This window comes from Carassius auratus, unplaced genomic scaffold, assembly GCF_003368295.1.
Source record: "Carassius auratus strain Wakin unplaced genomic scaffold, ASM336829v1 scaf_tig00034499, whole genome shotgun sequence".
In the NCBI taxonomy this organism is placed as follows: domain Eukaryota; kingdom Metazoa; phylum Chordata; class Actinopteri; order Cypriniformes; family Cyprinidae; genus Carassius; species Carassius auratus.
The window spans coordinates 1-18,864 of NW_020526152.1; the positions used below are offsets into that span (position 1 = coordinate 1).

Below are 18,864 nucleotides of genomic sequence, written 5' to 3' on the forward strand. Positions count from 1 at the left end.
GCGCGCGCAGAGTCAAACATGCCCCGCCCACTTTCATGTCGCCGTGATGGTTCTTGGGAACTGTAGTCATATTACATTTCACATGACAATGCTCATGCTTTGCTTTGGGAAAGCTATTACAAAAAGTCTGATAAATTATCTAATAAAAAAAAAATAATACAAAAGTTGCAGAGTCCACTGCATAAAGTTCAGTGTTCAAGAAAAAATGTCCAACAAATATTTTATTTCATTTATAATTTTTCCAGGAACAAGTTTTGCTTTCTTCTCCTGAGTAGGCTAATGCCTTCATTTAGAGTAGATGGGTGATACAGGATAACTTCATTTTCAGATGACTATATTATTATTAATATAATTGATATTAATATTATTATTAAAAACATAAGATAACTTAAAAAAAAAAGAGCACATATTTATTTTATTTTTCCCCTCAAGTATTGTTTGTTTGTTACCCAGTTTCTGTTTATAAAAAAATTAAAGCAGAAATACTGGCAGAAATATCAAATAGTCCAAAAAGTTGATAAACAGATTAAAAGTATATTTTCAATCTTGTCATTTACGTTCTTGCATCCCAGTTTGGCATAATTATTTATATATATATATAAAAATCTTGAGGCTCTATTTTCACTTTATGCCTTCTGAAATGCTGATATGAAGAAATATTCCATTAATATACAGTATTTAAAGGTGCTGTATGTAGGATTTTCACTGTATGCTTGAACTAGGTATTGCAGTCTAAATTCTAAATATTGGAGAGGGTTTTTTTTTCCACCCGGCCCCTCCTTGAGTATTGATGCACACGCAGGTTGCCAGATTGATGACACAAACAGTATCAAGCGCATTTGACGATGAATAAAATAAAATACGCTGTGTCTTCTGCCAACTGGCAACCCAGGGTGCCAAAATACAATTGGGTAATCTGGCATTGGGCGGGTTTCACAAAACCAAAACAGAGACTGACTTCCCGACACAGAACACATTTTCAAAGGAGAATAACTGTCTGTAGCATTGTTTTTCAGAAAAACAAGTATGTTAACTTAGCATGTTTCTTAAATATCTGCAAACATATTATGGTATGTTTATGCTTTAGTAGTCAAAAACTTAAACACAGCACCTTTAATAACACATCACAGCATGTTGTGCAATCATATCATGTCCTTATTTGCATTCCTACATGTGATTTAAAGCCTTTAAGTGACCATTGTAAAAAATTATGTACTGTCACCTTGCTTTCCTAAAAGTATTAGCTTGCATAACATCATATATTGCTATGTCAATCCAAAGCAGTACAAAAATAGCTAGTTCTTTAAAATGTAAGTCTTAAGAAAAAGTCATGGAAATAAAGAACACAACGACAGCTTTTTCTTTTTTTGGTCATTTATAAGTCTTTCTGAGATTTTTCTTTTTACAAAATGTTGAAAACAAATCAAATCAAAAGAAAATCCCCAAAAAAGAAACACTTGTTCAGAAACACCCCTGTCAAAGCCGCGCGCCTCAACCAACGCACTCTCACCCTCAACACAATACTGTAGTCTTCTTGGCCTTTAGAGCGGAGGGGGTGGTTAAAGATGTCAGTAGAAAGAAAATGAAGTTAAAGTATTAAAGACATAGACCAGGAGGAAAAGGAAACACTGGGGTGTGTACATTTTGAGTTACACCCCATCCTTTCACATCTCACAGAGTTCGCCACCAGTCAAGTACTGTGTTCCTGTAAAGTCCGTTCACAGTCTGGTCACGAGGGGCAGCAGCTGCATTGGTGACTGTTGGCAATAACAGTTCATTAAGGCAACCTCAGGGTTCCTCTGCCCAGCAGGAACTGCAAAACTCTGTCCACCAACAGGGCGGCGACAAAATCCCAAACTAGGACCTGGGCTATTATTAACTTAAACTGCAAAGACAAAGAATGGAAAAACATATTATTATTCATAAATAGCTACACATGAGAGGTCAGCTGCACATGCTTACAATAAACAATGTCTGTTTGGACACTAAAAGGGTTGTATTCTCAGAGCCGCTGCTGGACAAATGGGTGCCCAGAAATCACACAAAAGAAAAATAGGCAGTTTTTCGATAAAACCATGATAAATTCTTGTAAGGGTTATGATGTCCACATGTTTTTTTTGTCGAAGAAATTATAGAGGCCGTGTCATCGATTTCAAAAAGCTTGCCAAAAATGAAAGATTAATTGGATATTTGAATTAAATGATTGGTCAGCGGCCTGTTAAACAAGGATTTGTTTGTCCTGTATAAATATTAGAGAGCCTTTGGCTCCCTTTGCAGGCGTTTGTAATAATTTACATGAATTGTTTATTTTGTAATCTATCATGCATTTTTACGGTGTTATTTTATGATAACCATGTAATAATTAATTATGGTTTTTATATAATGCATCGTAAGCACTGGTGTATATGTACTGTTCTCTATTACAGATCAGTGATTGAAAGTCATTTTAAAGGCTGTTGTTGGCTTTGGTCTGTTTTTATAACAACAAAAAATGTTCTCTTCATACTTGGTAAATTATTATTTGAAGTTACACATTTTCTTAAGGGAACATGCAAAACTCAGAGAATATTAGATGCATTGGTGGTGGTTGAATTATTACCGACATTAAAACGTTATTAGCGTCAACAGACAAAAAAGTTTCACAGGAATATGAATATACCTGAAATTGATGCATGAGTTTTTTCCTTTATTTTATTATTTGCATTCAGCTGCGAACATGAGGTGCGTGCGGGCGCAGGCACAGAAGTGGGAATGGTGTCACTATTTTGCATTATGTAAACTGTGTACTCTGCACATAGGGAGTGGTAGTATTATATATAATAATAGCTATTGCTCTTGGTGTGAACAAGTCTTTACTCCACGCTTAAAATGCAAGCACGTTTCCATTGACAGTCTTGTATGTGAATAGTGTGGAGTACTGAACCCATACCTCAGTCGGAATATCTACTAAGGCGAACTGCTCATTGAATTCAGGTGAAGATCCCGTCAGCAGCCCCACTATGGCGAGCCCTGATATACCGATGCTCCACAGCAAAGGCCGATTCTCAGTGAGAGACTCCATGAAAGGATGGCCCTGAACAAGACAGTGTGTTGAATCTAGGCTGCAGGTCTCAAATCTCATCTGTGCTTACAGTGCTCTTATTGTTAACTAAAAGGGATAGTTGACCCAAAATAAAAATGACCCCATGATTTACTCGCCCTCAAGATATTTTAGGTGTAAATGACTTTCTTCTTTCAGACGAATGCAGTCAGTGTTATATAAAAGAATGTCCTGGGTCTTTCAAGATTTATAATGGAAGTGGAATTTTGAAGCCTAACAAAGTGCATCCATCCATCATAAAAAGTGCTCCGCACGGCTAGCGAAAGCTAGAGATTACGGTTAATAAAGTCTTAAACATTTACATTTTTTTTACACAGATGGATTGCTTCACATTAAAAGCCCTTGATTAACCCCCCAGAGCCATGTGGAGCACTTTTTATGAAGGGTGGATGCACTTTTTTGGTTTCATAATCTCGACCCCCATTCACTGCCATTATAAAGTTTGAAAGACCCAGGACATTGTTTTATAATACAACTCTGACTGTATTTGTCTGATAGAAAAAAGACATTTACACCTAGAATGGCTTGAGGGTGAGTAAATCATGGGGTCATATTCATTTTTGGGTCAACTATCCCTTTAAGTGCTACAAAGCATAATTTCATTACAAAGCATCATTATATGTGATCGATATCAAACTAAAAATTAAAGTACCTTATAATTAATGGCAAATGTGGCCATTTGCATGGCCATGGACATGATGTATACAGTGCTGTTAATGAGACTGGGCTCAAACTCTTTGGACAGGTCCACAAACTGCTCTGCCCTGCAGGAGACGGGGGGGGGGAGAGAGAGAGAGGTTAAAAGTGAAGCCTGATTGCAAATGTTATGAAAATCATGTCATTGTGTCAGGCAGAATTCTTTTGTAAAGATACTGGGAAATCCCACTCAGCCTGTTCATGTGGTTACAGTACCCTATTTCTATTCATACCTGGGTGGGCTCCTGCTCTGTGCCCCCTTGTACAGGTACACCAGACTGCAGAAGTGGACTGCAAACTGCAGCAGCACTGTGAGGACAGTGTACAGGTTGAAGATGTTCGGTAAAGGCCGCTCTTTGGAAAGAGTCTTCAACGGCTGAGGGGGAAAAAAACAGACATAGTGAATCTTGCTCCATAATACACTACAAGCAGCTGGACAAAACATTTCAAATCTCACCTTTGACCTTGAGATGAAGAGAAAGCAGCCGGCCAGCAGCAGGCCCTGAAGGGTCGCCTGGAAGTCGCTGAATTTGACCCCCTCCAGGTAAAGCACAGACTGACTGTAGGCCAGAACCAGAGCGTTCAGCGCCAGGATCTTAAACATCTGCAGGGTGGTCACCAGAGTGCAGCGCCCCTGTTTAATCACGTGACAGACTGAAAACAGATGGGACAGTGTTAGGCCAACCGCACGTAGGACTACACGAGAGCACTCAAGCCGATCAAAACATGTGGCACTTACTGCACTGTATGGAGGACAGTTTCGAGGTGAATGGAGCAGCGATGGAGGCGTCGCCCAGTTTAACCACCTGAATCTGATCCTCTTCTATCTCTCGCAGCACCTGACTGATCCTCTCCTATGACACAAGCCATTCATGCAACATATGGTTACATATTTGAAGAAAACAGTACAAGCTTAATAGGCAAGATTCACCCAATATTGGATGTCGGTGGCTAGCGTCAACTGTTTGGTTACCGACATTCTTCACAATATCTTCTGTGTTCAAGAAAAACTCGTACAGGTTTGGAACGACATAAGGGGGTGTAAATGATGACTGAATTTTCATTTTTGGGTGAACTGGTTCAAGAGAACAATGTCCGCTTGTTCTTCCCGCTATAAAAACTTTGGCCTTGGTCGTGTGGTTGTTGCTTGTTTGCTCCTAAATTGACTTGTATTTGGTTTTGGGGATTTTGGTTTATTTGGATTTTGTTATTAGTGCTGAATCTTGTTGTGTCTGACACTATAACATCTTGTGTCAGACAGAAATTGTAGTTATTTTTCATTGCATCCTTGTTTTATATGTTTTTCCAAACATTTTTGTTGCAACCTTGCCAACCGTACTGTGTGCTCCTTTTATTTGTTACGGTTTTGAGCCAGTCGTGACGTGGATAAACGCTGACATTCAAAATGTAGCCTTGAGCTGCTTGCCTTTTGTGCAGCGAGCTGCTCCTCTCTCTGGGCCATCACCCTCTGTCTGGCTGCACGGGAGCCCAGTTTGACCCCTGAACTCGGGACTGGGGGCCTGGGCTCTCCAGAAGCGTACTCTTTGTCTTTGCTTCTCTTCTTTTTCTCAGGCATGTGCTCTGGGGCGTTAGCCAACAACGCCACACCTGGTAAACACGAAGGACATCTTATGAGTGTGGTACGAGTACATCTACAGTATATCAAATCTTAAACTTTAAAGAGCAGCCATGGATGTGGTTTTTGTTAAGTATCATATCTGACATTCTGCATGTTTAATGACTCACCTATGTGGGCATGTTTGAGTGCACCAACATCATTTGTGCCATCTCCACACATCAGTGTAACGAAACCCAACCCCTTCAGACTAGTTATGACAAACTCCTGCACAGACAGGAAAATCAACATCGTGAACCATGTTGAACAGCAATCAATACGGAGTGTGGTGATTCAGTTATCAGCAAATGTTTCTCCAACGTGTAAAGCTGACCTTCTGTTTAGGGCTGACACGAGCAAAGACTTGCACATGAGGAAGCAGGGCGCTGAGTAAACTGGGTTCATAGGTCATCCTGGTCAGTCCCTCTCCTGTCACACAGAGGTCGTACCCCATGACCAAATCTGAGACTGAGGAAGTAGGGAGAGGGAGGCACACACTGCCGTCTATGGACACCCACTGCCATTCAGCTGCAAAACAGAGAGGCACTGGTTCAAAATATGTTCCTCTGGCTCTTTCAGAGCAGTTTTGTCAGTGATGTCTCACACCTTGACTGGGGCTTTGCTGGAGAATGAGTGTGTGCTTCTTCTGCATGAAATGCAGCTCTCTGGCCACATGACACGCTGTTAGAGGGTTGTCACCTGTGATCATTACAACCTGTGCACAGAGAGCGTGACTAATGTAAGACATGATGGAAGAGCACTCCTTAATACACAGTTTAAGTAGCCAACAAAAAACATGTCATCAATGTTCTGGCAAGGTTTTAAACACAGCCCTGTGAAAGACACATAACACACATGAAACTGAAACTGAAATCAAGAATTATCATGTGACGGACAAGTTTGGCTCAACTTGTTGTAAGTATGAAAAAAAAAAAAGTAAATGGGAAAATTTATATGAAATCACTTAACTTTTTAATAATCACATGATCCTTTAGGAAACGTGAGGATTTGGTGGTAAAGAGACAATTAATGTTAATGTTTAAAACTGCTTTTTTTGGAAACCCTGATAAGACTTTGAATGTAAAGTTCAAAAGAAAGGCATTTATTTGAAATACTGAGAAATATTTTTTAACATTATGCTCAATGTAATGTGCATTGCTCAATTAATCTCTTTAAAAAAATAAATCACAAATATTACTGGTGCCAAAAATGTGAAAGGTTGTGTACATATATATAAAAATGTTATGTGTATTTTCAAATGTCCTAAAACTTAATGTCCTAATGATTTTGGCATAAAGAAAAAAAAATTACAATAATTTTGACCGATGCAGTGTATTTTTGGTTATTGATTCAAATATACCCCGGCGACTTAAGACTGGTTTTGTGCTCCAGGGTCACATATAAAGTATACAAAACCAGTACTTTTAATTTATTAAACCATTTTAAGAACTTACATTTTGCCCAAATTTGTAGAAATCTTTCCAAACCTTTTTTGCATTTTATTACGACTCATGATTCAAATGTCAAATGCATGAATATAAATTCAAATTAGTGTACTTCCAAACTCCAAGACAAACACCCACCAGTTCATACCTTTTTAAAATGATTTCTAACAGTGTAAAGTTGTCAATACTATGGCGATAGTACAGACATATTCACCCGGTTTCACAGACAAGGCTTAAGCCTAGTCCTAGACTAAAATGTAAATCTGAGCGGTTTCAACTGAAAGAAACTTGCACTGACTGATCTTAAACTATATCAGTGCTTTAGTTTTGTCTCAAAAAGCACACCAGTAATGTTTTTTGCTTTAACTACCTAAACGTCCTAATTGAACTATGGCCTAATCCTGGCTTCGCCTAAGCCCTGTCTGTGAAACCGGATCATTAACGGTTTACTAAGTACATGTTAAGATATGGAGTTAAGTCACTCACATGGTGTGAGGCCTCTTGTATCTCTCTGATAACTGCCTTGCTGTCAGTCTTGAGAGGACAGGACACGACCATGAACCCTGCAAAGCGCAGGTCACACTCCAGCATGTCCCGGCTCACCTCCCTGACCTGCACACACAACAGACTGTGATCAAGAGCAGAGCATGTGGAGATGAGATGTGATGTTTAGCCTCGCTGCTGAATACCTGCTGATGGCTCAGGTGGCCCATCTCTTTGTACCCCAGTGCAAGAACTCTGGCTCCCTCCCGTGACATTTCTCTGTGCACCTCGTCATAGCTGACCGGACACTCGGAGAACTGAAAAAAAGCAGTGTCTACATTATTCACCACCACCACTAATCTATACAGACGTTACGATGAACCAAATCATTCTCACAAACTCAGCAACAATTAACAGTTATGATAACACTTTTTTGGTCTTCACTAAAAGTAAAGAAAATCACAGCCGATCCAACAAAGCAATTAGACGTAAATGATCCTGAAGACAGAAAAACATGACAATGCTCATTGTGATGATAATAAGAAATGATTATGATAGTGTTTCAGCTTGGTTCATTTATTAAGAATAAACTCTTCTGAGATGCTGAAGTAGAAAAGTGGCCTGTAAACATTTAAGTGGATTTTTTTTTAAATAAAAAGTTCACTTTATGGTTACTGGTTTTGACTTGGTCCTAGTAAAGAGTAATTTTTATTTTTAGTCCTGCAAATTATTCAGCCTTAGAAGGGTGGTGCGCACCCACAGTTTTATTCTCTATACAGATTCACTCCCGTATAAAGTTATCCCAATCAATCTACAATAATTAATTATTTATAAATAGAGCTATTAAAGTTCTCTGGTAAAAATCCCTTGTATTTTTTTCCCCACAACAAATCATAGAAATCAAAATGTCACCATGTTTTTGAAGTTTTCTATTATTATTTTTTTTATTATTATTATTTATCCCTACATGCAATCACTTAACCAAAATAATTTAACAGGGCTTCCTAGACTGACTAGTCAACTACTTGTTCTAGCATACAATTGATTTTGTTTTGCAAACATGCAGTTTTCCAGAACTCAGTGTAAAGTTTAACCCTGAGACTAAAGTGTGTGAGGAAGCAGATCTAAAGAAATGTGCATGTTAGCGGTGTTATCATCTAGTGTTTGCCCAGAACAAACTATCAGCAGTGTACCAGACATCTACCTAGAGATCAACAGAGATGCTCACCATGTCCTTCAGGGTCTCTGGTGCACCTTTAACGGTTGAGATATAGCAGAGCTCAGTGGAGCCCATGCGCTCATATGATGCCAGCACCGACATCCTCTTCAGAGCACTGGCGAAATGAAACCTCTGATGGATCTTCAGCCCCGGAGTCTTTATACTGCGAGGAAACACCTTCTCATCTGCATACAGCGACACAAACCAAAAATTCAAGTGTATCTGCTACGTGTTCTGTCAATTACTCATACTGATTAAAACCTTTTCGGTCATTGTTAGTCAAAAATAAAGGTTTCAATATTTTACTGACAAATAAAACTGAACATGATGAAAATGAACAAAATTTATAGAGTAACTAGAGATGCAAGATAAGTTACAAAAATGTCTGTGATATGTGCTTACTGGTTATTTATTCAGAAAATGTTTTTTTTTTTTATTTAACATTTGCATTATCTTTAATTAGTAACGAGGCTCCACAAGCTTTCATGTATTGGTTTGCCAGATGTCAAGAGCTTAATATGAGCTTTTTTTTTTTTTTTTATTGATACATTTTTTCGTCCCGTGCTTTACTTAATCTCCCCAATCTGGTAACGATGACAAGACACTTCCTTCACTAGCCTGAGAGAGAGATAACATGAATGTCGAAGCTTAGCAATCCCCACTGGCATATTCTGCTCAAACCAAAGCTACTTTTAACTCAGCGATGATCTGGAATAGATCTAAACATACGCTCGACTGTACTGTTTGTGATTGTGGTTGCTGAACAGACGCACCTCTGCAACCTCGGTGCCACAATACATTTTTTTTTAGAAAAACATTAACCTAATTTGGAATTGTTAATACTTCTAAAGCACAAGTGACAGAAGCTTCATGCTTTACCAGTTTTCATAAATTAGAGAGTGTGTTTATTTATATGATATAATATAAATATAATAAATTAGGAAACTAGATGATGTGGATGAACCCAAGCATACGATCTGATGTTCTTTGAAAGTGTAATAATTCTAATTACTTGTAAGAACAATATCTTGATTCTAAATCTGGAACGAAACAATCATTATAATGCAGCGCTAGATGTGACGATCATATGTAGTGAATCAGACCTTTAGTAAGCGTCCAGTCTGCTGCGGTCAACATGGCCTTCTCCAGCGGATCGCCCACCAGCTGTCCATCATCTAGTGTGACCAGCGAGTGACACGTAGCCACCACCCGATGAGTGTCCACGGGAATATCTGACACTGGCGTCACTTGTTTCCCATCTCTGAGGAAAAGAGGAACAGATAAGAGACATTGGATATGCTTCATTCATGGTAAACAGAATCTACATCAAACACAATTCCGGTTGCCTCGTTTGATCCAACAGCAAAATAAAAACCCACAATAGCATTTCGAAGAAGAGATTGATTACGTTGGTCAAAAGAGAGAAAGTTGTCAAGCTGCGCTAACTATTCCTCTGTAGTTTAATGCCAAGGTAATATGTATGTTGTTGTAATAGCGATCCAAACATGTGATCCAGACCATTTTAAATGATCTTGATTTGGCCTGAAGATGTGCAGGCTTTACCTGAGTCCTGCGACGCCACGAACCACCAGGCTGTCGCTTGTCAGGGTGCCCGTCTTGTCGAAACAGCAAATCTCCACTTTCCCGGCGAAGGGGATTCTGAAAGGCTCTGTGCAAAACACATCTGTAAGGGAAGAACATGAGAGGATGGGTGTGAGGGGGGAGAAGATGAGGATTGTGATTATGAGTTTAGCGCGGTCACTCACAGAGTTTGGCCAGGGCTATGAGAGATGTGTTAACAGCCAGTGAGAGCTCTATGGGTAATTCAGGAGGCACTACTGACGTGAGGATCAGAGTGCACTCCAGAAACAGCTTGTACTTGTTTCTGTTCGGGTCCTTCGTCCCTGAAAGACACGGAGAGTGAGCCATGAGACAGCGGAGCCATTATATGTAATGCTCCTCTAGGACCAACGCTCTAGTTAAAGATGAACGTGACTCACCCTCGACCCAAACATATACAGCTGCTGCAATGGCAAAAACCAACAGGAAAAGGATGAAGATAAATGTCTCCAAATTGTTGGCCGTTACCCTCTTCACGCCAAACAGAATTGTTCTTAATAATTTGCCCTAAAAACAAAACCAGCAAAGCTTCAGTGATTTCTAAAACACAAGACTGAAAGAGAGCGTTGTGACTCCAGTCGGAAAAATGTCCTAACAAACGTCTTTCAGAAACATGTCACTTGAGCAAGCACCTCACCTGAGAAGTGTAGAACCCCGTCCGCAAAACATACGCAACACAGCCATTGTCAACAGCTGGGAAGAGACAGGAAAAGAGGAAGCATTATTACAGGTACAACTTTTAAATTTTAAGTCTGGGCTTTAGAGCTAAAGGTTCAGCTGTGAGTACGAACGTTTCAGGCCCGCACTGGCTCGGAGAGGGGGGCTGTGCTGAACCACTTTGGTGCCTCCTGAGATGACGTGAAGACGGGAGTCTGTCTGCAGGTTCAGGATCCTGTCAGGGTCCAGGTCTTCTACAGGCTCCTACAGAAACAACACAGCTGATCAGAGACCGCAGATTCTCTTGAAGCGGTGACGAGGGCAGCCAGACGCACCTTCATCTGAGGTACAGACTCTCCCGTGAGCATGGCCTCGTCCACAATGCAGCGGCCTCTCAGCAGCAGCACGTCACAGGGAACCAGGTTATCCTGAGGAGAACGTCCTGTGATGACATGAGAAACAGACGGCCATTCACATGCTCTGTTTGCATTTTTAACTGGATGTTTGATGAAGTCAGCACTAGTCCAGTAACAACAGGTGTAGATCATCATGTTAACTACGAACGTGTGACAACCAGAAGCCAAATACGTTATATCTTAATTCAGTTAAATGGTTTGGGTTGGTACGATTTCGAAGGAAGTCTCTTATGCTCATTTGATCAAAAATACAGTAAAGTAATGCAATTTAAAATAACTTTTCTAGTTGAAAATATATATAATCTAATACTGGCATCTAATGGGGACCATTTGGTACTGCGCTCAAACAAAATCTTACTGAAAGCTCATTTTTTGAGATCAACCTAAAATTTGTAAAATAACTTGCTTAGATTATTGGCTTTGATTTTCTAGCAGGTTTAGAGTTCAACATGTTTCATAAATGTAAAATATAGTTCATAAATCATAAACTTAAACATCTATAAAAAAAATTTTTTTAATTCAACAATAGTCTGCCATGGGTCTTCTTTAAGAAGACCCAAGCTTCACATTTTAATGACAGTTTTTTGACAATGACATTTTTGTCTACTATGGACATGTGTGTATTTAAAAATTTAATTTATTCCTGTGATGCAAAGCTGAATTTTCAGCATCATTACTCCTGTCTTCAGTGTCACATGATCCTTCAAAAATCATTCTGATATGCCTGCTTAATATTTTTTATACAAACTGAGACATCAGATTTTTGATGAATAGAAAGTTAAAAGAAAGGCATTTTTGAAGAATTAACTTAAAATGTGAGTATGCTATCTGTTTTTAAATAAACACGCGAAGATATGCAGATAAATTTGTTTCAGAAGTAGAAAATTTTGGGGCCTCTGTACACTAGACATAAACACTCATAAACACATCAGTTGTTAACTTGTTTCATTACTGGATGAATCAGCGATTTTGAACAATTCTCTTGAATGAATGATTCAATGACAAATTCAATTTTCATTTTTCAAGTCACTCTTCAATGCAATCAACAAACATTATTTGAAGCGCCAGACCGTTACTTTCAAAAGGGGATTTGCACTATTGTGATCGCTAGCATAGACATCAATGTTTATATCTGAACTATACACTTTCACTAATCGTTGTAATCGTCGTAATCGTTGTCACTTAAAGATGGGATTGCATGAGTGTCTGAATCGAGATTGCGGTCAATTTATCGTGCAGCTCTACTGTACACCATTACAGACAGACTCCATGAAACTCACCAACGGAGACAATGTCTCCAGGAACGAGTTCATCACTGGATACAGGCCTCCATTTTCTGTTCCGATACACCTGATACAGATGAAAAGAGCCCAAATTATACATCTTACTCTTATTCTAAATCGCTGTTTATTAACTAATCTATAAGCTACAAAGAAAGACAATGTGTGACATATCTTTAAGACAGTCATGGTTTTTACCTATTTTATAAAATCTACTTTATTAAGCATGTTCTTTGAGCCCCATACTTTCGAAAGATATATAGTCCTGGCAAGCAAACGATAAGAAAAGGTTTTCTATATATTGTAGCTGTGCTGATATGTTACTATATTGTGGGTGATAAACACTGCACTGACCAATCAGAAGACAGAACCAGCTCTAGGTGCTTTATAAAGAACACTTCAATAAGAGTTAGTAGACGAGCATGTAATCACAGCTGGAGCTGAAAGATACTGCAGTTACCTGGATCATGTATGGTTTGTTTCCCATTCTGCGGATTTCTGACATGTTCCTCATCTGCTGCTGCACCAGCGATGCTTCAAACGCCACAAGCATGAAGAGCGTGAAGACGCTATAGTACCAGTACTCATCCAAACACCACAGACCCACACAAAACACCTGCAGCGGGACAAAATATACCGTTCATACAATACTCACCGGCTGGTGTTTCACAATCCTGGAGCCAGGATTTATATTCAATGCAGTTTCACTGGTAAAAAGCCTTTTTGAGAACCTCTGCCATTAGACAGTGATGCATTTCTAGTACACTCATGCATTTATAACCAAAGCGCACGCTCTGCAGACGAACCTGGAAGACAAAGAAGGGTGCTGTGGCTCTCTCCTTGAACAGCTCCAGGAAGTCGGGCACCACCATCTCTGCACGGTTGATGCCATAGCGCTTCTCCGCAGCACGTAACTGATCCTCCTCCTGATAGCCTTTCCAGTTTTGGAAATGACTCATGGGAAAGTTGATGGGAAACGCCACCGGCAGAAAGCATTTCTTCTCCTTGCTGTCGTACACATAACATATCTTCTGGAATTCAAAGGACAGGATTTCTGCTCCATCCTCATCCTGCACACACACACACACACACACACACACACAAAAAGACTTTAAATACACATTTTTCATCTGTTATATCCTAAAACTAGAGTTTCCACACCTTTGACCGGGGAATTATCATGGCTTTTCCAGTTATTCCGGAAAATCTTCTTTTTTTTTAATATATATATATTTTCAGGCCTGACAATTTCAGCTTTTGAAACTTTTTAACTGTGACGCCTGTATAATAACATTTGAGTCCCAACAAAGCATCATATCACATTAAAACAGCGAGATCTGAATACTAAAACAGCTGTTGCTGCATTTTATATTTTATTTTATTCTCTAATGATCTTAAGTTTTGATTTTTTTTTTTTTTTTTTTACTTCAATAATATGAAACTTGGGCAGTTTTGTAGTACTAACAATAATAACACACACAAAAAACCCCAGGCCAACAAAAGGCTAAAATAGTCACACTTTTTATTTCCACAAAATGACTGCCATAGTAAATGAAAGGGAAACACATTTTTGAAGGGGTACAATCTACAAATCAACCAAAATGGAAAAGTCTTTGATAATGTAAAAATATACATCCAGATTCAAAAGCTACATAAAGCAAACACTCTTATATACAACTAAGGAAAACCAATCCCAATGTGCTTATTGTCTTCGGTCTGTTATGACAGGTGAGGGTCCATGCATAACCCCTAAACCCTAAAGAATACCAGCAAAGTATATATAAAAAAAAACACCAGGAAAAAAAAAAAGAGACCTCACCTTATCCCTCAGAAGAGGCACCAATTCAGCCGAACCATTGTTGGGTGTGGGTATAACTTTTGCAAAGGTGGCTTTGGTTGGATCAGACTCCTGTTGAACATATCATTTCATTATTACAGTCAGCTTACTGTGCAAATGTATGAATGTCCCTAACATATGGTTTGATGTATGACTTACTAAGCGCAGTCAAACCAAGCCCAATAAAAGCCATCATTCAAACGTGCTGGTTATTCAAAATAACATTTATGTTTATTGTTTGCATTGCACACATATGTTTTTATCACCTTGGAGCAGGTGAGCCAGCAGTGTGCGTGCACGGACCAGTAGCCAGAGAGTGCTGTCAGGACGTGCGCGATCCCGAGAGCGGCGAGAGCGAGCAGGCCGGCCTCAGCGTACTCCGAGGCTCCGTAGACTACCAACCACGCGTATAAGGAGCCCGGGTAGAGGAGGAGGAACGGGAACACTGTGCCGTGCAGGACGCGAGGCCTGCGGCTGTGGAGAGACACGGATCTCACCAGATCATCGCTCGGCGCGCGCGTCTGCGTCCTCGTGTCCGCGGACATGTTTCCCTCTTCTTTAACTTCGTCCATTCTAGAGCGCGCCTTCCTCCGTCGACCCTCCTACTCTCCACCTCCTCCTTGCAGGCGCTGATGGTAAAAAAAAGGCTGCTTCGCACCGGCCCGTTGTTTGCCCACTCTACAGATCTATCAAAATTATCAGACGCGAACGACAGCTTCCGCGTACGCAAGCACGCACGCCGGTGACGCAATATCCGGTACACGTCCTTTCTTGCGAGGAGATTTTTCGATTGACAGAAAATTTCTTATGGAAATTATATTATAAAAGAAAGTCCAATCAAGTGCCATGGGATGATAAAATAAAATAACTTAGAAATGACTTATTAATTATTGCCCGATTCTTTTTTTATATGTGACCCTGGACCACAAAATCGGTCCGTTTTTTGAAACTTGACATTTATACGTCATCTGAAAGATGAATTACAGATACAACTATATGAAAACCTGGAATCTGAGAGTGCAAAAAAATCGAAATATTGCTAAAATTGCCTTTGAAATTGTCCAAATTGAGTTCTTAGAAATGCATATAGTGCCATTTTTTCCCCTGTTGTCAACTGAAACAAACTCACTCCCAGTTCTACATTACTATGTTATACTTTAATAATAAAGAGTGACAAGGTTTTTGACTCTAGTGTTAAAGATACCTCTGATGGCACACAGAAGCTGCTTTCCTCTTGTATGAATGAGTATATAACGTTTTATTACGTTGTTGTACATTTATTGTATCTTTTAACCCGTATTGCTGTTTATTTAAATATACCTTTAAATGGAAAATAAATAAATCAACAAAGCAGCACAAGTATCGCTGGTTAACTTATCTTTTAAAACAAAAATACGACCATGAAAAATGTAAGAAAATGTTGCTTCGAAGCCACGCCCACTCGTTCACGCTACCCAGGGATTCGACCAATTAGATCAGCGCAAGCGTAAACATTGACCAATCGAATTCCTCCGGCGAGAGCGCGGACGTTCCCTTCGCAGTCGCACATGTGCGTGATGTGATAGTAACCTTCAGAAGAACCGAGTGAAACCAAAGGTGTTCAACATTAGTGGTGGAAATTATGATTCTTTCTAGAGATTCGTTCATTTTCAGTTCGTTCACCAAAATGATTCGTTCAGAATCGTTCACTGATTCGTTCAGTGACCATTTCTTCGTATTACACAAAATAAGCCAGCAGGTGGCAAAAAAGAGTGTATTATGTGTTATGTCTCAAGTCAATGAACGTATTTACTTGTTACAAAAACTGATCTGGCTTTATTAAAATGCGTGTATAATCGCATTCAATATATAAAGTCTAATTAAGTTGTTTAGATGAACAAAGGACAAATAAAACACATAAATCGGGGATTAAACGTGGAGTTGCTAAATATCAAAACAAGCGTATGTGCACTGCTTTGCATTTTGCGAGACTGACATGCTAAATGGCAGACTAACCCGGTTTACTCTCATTCATTTAGTACACGAACGAGATAAAATATGTACCAGTTCATTTCATCCACGAACAACATGTGGATCAGTTCAGTCATTTCATTCACGAACGAGATGTATCAGCTCATTCAACTCATTTGCGAACGACATGGGCCAGTTCAGTCATTTCGTTCATGAACGATCTTTAGATCTAGTTCAGACTCATATGAAACTCGTTCATTGAAGGGCGTATTCGTTACTACATTCAACAAATCACATACTCTGTCACATCTCATACTCGAAGGCTATTGGCTCGTTGTTGAGTAATTCTTTGACAGGATGAAATGGTTCAGGTACCCGGTTCACCGAGCTGCGCATGCGCTACTAATAGCGCCGCGCTGCTGTGGAGGGAGGAACTTCACTGAACGAGAAATATGAGTCAGTGGATTACGTGAACGAGAACGATTCGTTCACCTAAAAGATTCGTTCAAAAAGAACGATTCGTTCACGAACGACACATCACTATTCAACATGTAAGTAGGTCTGGCTGACAGCGGTGTGTTTTAAATACTTAATTTACATCTAGTGTGTATTACACTTATTGTGCTTACTCTGTAATACGACGGTAGCAGTCGAGTCTGATAGCAAGCCAAGCTCTGTTTGAGCTACATTAGCTAAAACGAACAGTGAATTGTAGGAGCTAGAATGTGTAAAATAAAATGGCCCTAGAACCCTATTTGACGAACTGATTTCAAATTGGTCTGCCCTCCTTCAACCTGTGGTGTTGAGAATCCAATGTAATTTGCATGTAGGCTATTGAAATTGAAATCCGTTAAACTGTGTTATAATAGGGAGGCAGCATTGGCCATCACGACCAAATACTGCCAGAAGGAGCTGGATGAATACGGTGGATGTGTTGTCTCCCATCCAGCATCATGGCAAGAGAAGTGTGTAGAGCTGAAGCTGAGGGTGGCACAGTGCACTTCATCACAGTATGTCCATTTAATACACAACCTTGCATGCTTATTTACCGTTAAATAGGATGCACTATATTTCTGCTGTTTTTCGTCCTTCTCAATGCAGTCCAGTGATCAGAAAGATCCGAGGTGACTGTGCTGGTGAGTTTTCAGTGTTTGAGCGCTGTCTGCGGGAGAACCCGAGCTCTGCTGAAGCATGTCAACCTCACCTTACACGTTTCCTCACCTGTGTTGAGACCGTCGACCTTTCAGGAATTGGTAAGGAGTGAAAGTCTGCTTTTCTATAAAACACCTGGATGTATGACTAAGTATAGTGTATTAAAATATTTATAACACCTTCTTCCAACAGCGAATGCTGAGCCGCAGCCCACATAGATGATTTTTGTGACTGTTGAGGCTAATGAGGACAATAATGCAGGTGTTTTATACTCCGCACTGTGGAAGAACGTATTATCTTTGAAGAACTCCAACACAAACACAAAACTGAATCAATTCTCAGTCTTTTGCACACCTTTTTTCCAAAATATTCAATGTGATGTTTTATTTTGTTAATGGTTAATGTTTCACACTATTTATGAGATTTTTAAAAAGGTTCCATGATATTAAAACACGAAGTTGCAATAAAATGCGCATTTCTAAATTCTTTATACTTTGGAAGATTAGAGTCCTATTTTACCAAAAAGCATTCAACAATTTAATTCACATGCACTCTAGCTACTTTATTGTTTGTTTTCATGAATCCATAAATCTACAAAAAAAAAAATTCTTCATAAACCAATATGAAATATGAAAGCTACTCGGAGGTGGACTCATGAAGAGAGATATGATTGTTTTTGAATGAGAATTAAAGCTAAAACTTTACTTAAAGCAGCATTCCAAATATTTTTTTTTAGAAATATTTATAGAATACTAATAACAAATTAAAACCACTGTTAATATTAGGTGATAGAATTAACTTTAGATGAACATGCTGTTCTCTCTTTACCATATTAGATTGTTGCAAGAGAATTTATTCATCTTAATTCTATTAAATTAAAAAAAAAAATAATAGTTTTACAAACATGAACTATTTCCTTCAGTGCAATGGAAACATAATTAACTGTAATATGTGTATTTTTTGTCAATATGTATTCAGCATGCTTGTTGATTTAACATGTGAAATCTAGATTCAGTACACATATTTATGTATTTTATTACAGGTTTTTTTCTTGTTTACTGCTAGTGTTTGGATGTTTTTCTCCTTACCTTGGCGTCACTGTATATAATATTAAAACCAAAGAATGCAGCCATGTAATATCTCCCCCTCACATTTCCACCGGTTCCCTGCGCTCAGGAACAAAAGCCTGTAGGGAGGCATTAGATTAGGGCTGCTTTGCCCGCTGGTTAACGGTAGGGAGGACACTGTTTTGAACCTTTGACCTTTCATTTGGTCCATTTATCAAACGTTTTTACCAGAATTGCATACTTATCAGAGAACCATAAATCACTCAGCCAAGCGTCAGTGTTTGAAATGAGTTATATTGAAAAACCAAGAACACCGTACACAAAAAA

The 18,864-nt window shown here is 39.2% G+C and overlaps 2 protein-coding genes across 2 annotated transcripts; one reads left to right on the forward strand and one right to left on the reverse strand.

Moving 5' to 3' along the window:
* Nucleotides 1-1,660: 1,660 nt before the first annotated feature.
* On the reverse strand, nt 1,661-14,940 carry LOC113081477 (manganese-transporting ATPase 13A1-like). Its single transcript, XM_026253539.1, has 25 exons — nt 14,635-14,940; nt 14,351-14,440; nt 13,338-13,601; nt 12,992-13,147; nt 12,532-12,601; nt 11,171-11,277; nt 10,970-11,099; nt 10,816-10,871; nt 10,559-10,685; nt 10,325-10,462; nt 10,122-10,242; nt 9,662-9,819; nt 8,568-8,743; nt 7,546-7,656; nt 7,343-7,468; nt 6,018-6,126; nt 5,746-5,939; nt 5,543-5,639; nt 5,223-5,404; nt 4,536-4,650; nt 4,254-4,450; nt 4,030-4,172; nt 3,753-3,864; nt 2,930-3,073; nt 1,661-1,885 (listed from the first exon to the last, which is right to left on the reverse strand). The coding sequence occupies exons 1-25, from the start codon at nt 14,938-14,940 to the stop codon at nt 1,778-1,780; spliced, it is 3,537 nt and encodes a 1,178-aa protein (XP_026109324.1). The 3' UTR covers nt 1,661-1,777.
* Nucleotides 14,941-16,830: 1,890 nt separating this feature from the next.
* Nucleotides 16,831-17,957, forward strand: LOC113081480 (coiled-coil-helix-coiled-coil-helix domain-containing protein 5-like). Its single transcript, XM_026253541.1, has 4 exons — nt 16,831-16,869; nt 17,188-17,328; nt 17,420-17,571; nt 17,663-17,957. Coding segments are annotated over exons 1-4 (321 nt in total). The 5' UTR covers nt 16,831-16,867; the 3' UTR covers nt 17,689-17,957.
* Nucleotides 17,958-18,864: the final 907 nt, after the last annotated feature.